Genomic DNA, 3,449 nt, shown 5'->3' with positions numbered 1-3,449 from the left:
GACTGCAGCCATGCTGGAGCACCACCTTGAGGGGTTTTAGTCGAACAAATTGACCCCAGGACTTACTTTTTAAGCCCAGAACTTATTCTATCAGTGTCTTTTGCTGAACCGTTATGTTATTGGGACGTAAACACACTAACACCAGTTCTCGAGCGGTGATAGGGAGACAAACACACACAAGCAACAACAAATACGACGGGCATCTTTCAGTTACCGTCTACCAAATTCACTCTCGAGGCTATACTAGAAGACAGTGGCCCTTTCTTCATATTTCTTTATTTTTCTGCGAGATTATGCGTACGCTTCGGTAACTCCACGGGTTGGTGACGATTCGAACGTACGTTGATCCCATCTGCGTGTCTCTTTTACTATAACAATCGAATCTGTTTTGTTCGTTCATCATTTTCAATAACGCCATCGTTGCTAATAACTCCATCGAAAAAAAGCTGATGGGACTAGTAATTACTAATACTTCCTCTCTGAGGAAGGATTAGTAATTATACATATATGTATGTATATGTATATATGTGTGTGTATATATGAGTTTGTATATATGTCCTGTTACCACATATGCATACATATACGTATAGATGTATGTACATATACGTATATATATATATATATATATATATATATATATATATATATATATATATATATATATATATATATATATATATACACATATATATGCATTATTTGTATCATTGTATGTATATATAAGTATGTATGTATATATATATATATATATATATATAGATAGATAGATAGATAGATAGATAGATAGATAGATAGATAGATAGATAGATACATACATACATACATACATATATACATACATAATACATACATACATACATACATACATACATATAATTTGGGAGGAAGTACTTCATATGTTCTATCTTTACAATTGCCAATATATATACCAATGTATACATGCATCTCTCTCACACACACACACACACATACACACACACACACACATGTAAAGTTATCGGAATAAATCATTAAAAAATTTTAGTAAGCAATTTCTTGTATTGATCTTAATACGTCAGATAAATTATTATGAAAATTGAAATTAATTTTTCAGATCATAACCTCGTCATTAGAGGTGAAGTTTTTCTTTTCTTCTTTTATTTTATTATTTTTTTTCTTTGAGTATTTACATCTGCACGAACTTTCAATCAGGTCTTCACCTCCAATCGTCATCAGATGTCTTATCTGCATATATGGCCCATATGACTGGAGTCTCAAGGATAACAGTGCTATCATCCTTGTGTAAACATACAGGTTCCTGATACGAATCGATTTCGGTGTTATGTATTATATATTATGTACATACCTGGAAAAATACACACCTGATGACGATGGAAGATGAAAGCATTTGAAGCATAACGTAAATATTATTAGAGTTAAATGTTTCGTTTCTGAAGATGAGTTTAATACTCCGAAAAAAAAAAGCAATCATAATGTTTATAAGTATGGTTGTGTCGTTAAGAAGCTTGTTTTGCAACCCCGTGACTCTGGGTTCAGTCTCAATGCACGGCACCGTGGCGAAGTGTTTTATACTACAAGCCTCGGACAGGTTAATGCCTTACGAGTGAACTTGGTATACAGAAACTGTATGGAAGCCCATCGTATTTATCTATGTTTCTCTCTAAATATGCATATACATTTTTTAGTGTGTTTGTTCCTCCACCGCTTAGCAACCGGTATTGATTTGTTTACGTCTCTGAAACTTAGTGGTTTGACAAAAGACACCGACAGAGTAGGTAACAAACTTCAAGAAAATAACATAACTAGTTGGGTCAATTTTTCCAAAGCCCTTCAAGGCGGTGCCTCAGCATGGCCGCAGTCCAATGATTGAAGCAAGTAAGAGATAAAAGATTGTTATGAGTTACGATTTTGTTCTGTTATAATTTCATAGTTTTTTTTCATCGTAGTCACAGATATTTTATAGAATATTTAGAATTTTATTTTACAGAATCTTATTTTAGATTTTATTACATTTCATTTTACGGAAAGAAAAGAGTTGATTGCTTTTTTGTATTATTGTTTGTTTGTTTCATGTAGTTTTTATTTTACTGTTTGTGTTTCAAGTCGAAATAGTTCTATTTAACCATTCTAAAATATTCCACAAAGGATAGAAATCAACTATGTTCAAAGATGGCGTCGGGGATATTTCTGTGTTTGATGTTGATTTAAAACCTGATCCGATTCCTACTAAACGCCAATTAGATGAACTCCCAAAATATAATGGTGATCCTAAGGTAAATAAACCCCTTTTCTGACGGGTTCGATTCTGCATGCGGACACATATTTTATTCCGTTGTCTTGAACAAAATGCAGGGCTGTATTTGGCACGGATTGCCTTCAGTTTCGAGCCCGACTTACGACCGTCGACATTCGCAGTAAAAGCTCCGGTCTTGAGTGTTTTTGTAACGATGGAGAAGTCGGTTTTATTCATTAGACACACGTCACCAATACGATGTTCATCCTGGAAAGACGAATTACTGTGAACCCGAAGTAAAGCCAGTGAACCATTGTGTGGTTGGACAATAACCTTGTTTATCTCTCTCGGGTGACCGTGCCCAATTCTGACTTGTGTATTTATAGGGAAACTGCCCGTGTTGTCACTAGATGTGGTCATTAATGAGCGAATGCAAGAGAGTGTTGTAAGGATCCAAGTGGGCGATAATGAGTGTCCATTACAAACAATTTGGCCAAAGGAATCGATCACGGTCGCGTGGAAGTGGAACAGTTCAGCCTTGAATTTCCTGTAAAGATAAATCAATTAATACTTAAGTAAATATATAAGAGATAAAATAAGGAAGTAGCTAATCAGGTAATTAAAAAAATTTCTGTCGTAAACAAAAGCGTAACAATAATTATTACACAAAAGTTAGGAACTGTGAAAGTATAGAAAAGATAGATTATAGAAAAGATAAAGTATAGAAAAGAAAGTATGGAAAAGATAAAAGTTTACGAATCATACACGATATGATGCTGTCAAATGTGGGAAAAGGCTTAGATTACTTAGATAAGCTTCGGCCGAAGTTGGCCCCAGGCCATGTCTAATTTAATAGTACCGTGGTCGTGGCACTCAGTCGGTTACGATGGCGAGGGTTCCAGCTGATCCAATCAATGGAACAACCTGCTCGTGAAATTAACGTGCAAGTGGCTGAGCATTCCACAGACGCGTATACCCCTAACGTAGTTCTCGGGGAGATTCAGCGTGACACAGAGTGTGACAAGGTTGGCCCTTAGAAATACAGGTACAACAAAAACAGGAAGAAAGAGCGAGAGAAAGTTATGGTGAAAGAGTACAGCAGGGTTCGCCACCACCCCCTGTCTCAGCCTCGTGGAACTTTAGGTATTTTCGCTCAATAAACACTCCTACGACCGCGAGTCCGCTGCCCTAACCAGTGGGCCATTGCGCCTCCACT

General features: G+C 36.1%; 1 protein-coding gene across 1 annotated transcript in view; it reads right to left on the bottom strand.

The window, feature by feature from the left end:
- Positions 1–1,081: 1,081 nt before the first annotated feature.
- The window catches only part of LOC128248396 (uncharacterized), a 6,980-nt gene continuing 4,612 nt past the window's right edge, over positions 1,082–3,449 (bottom strand). The window contains exon 2 of the mRNA XM_052969777.1: positions 1,082–2,780. Coding sequence (XP_052825737.1) covers positions 2,099–2,653 — 555 coding nt within the window. The 5' untranslated portion in view covers positions 2,654–2,780 and the 3' untranslated portion in view covers positions 1,082–2,098. The remainder of the gene's footprint in view (positions 2,781–3,449) is intronic.

This window comes from Octopus bimaculoides, chromosome 7 (genome assembly GCF_001194135.2).
Source record: "Octopus bimaculoides isolate UCB-OBI-ISO-001 chromosome 7, ASM119413v2, whole genome shotgun sequence".
Lineage (NCBI taxonomy): Eukaryota > Metazoa > Mollusca > Cephalopoda > Octopoda > Octopodidae > Octopus > Octopus bimaculoides.
Note: the sequence above shows the minus strand (reverse complement) of the source record. Positions and strands in the feature narration are given on the sequence as shown.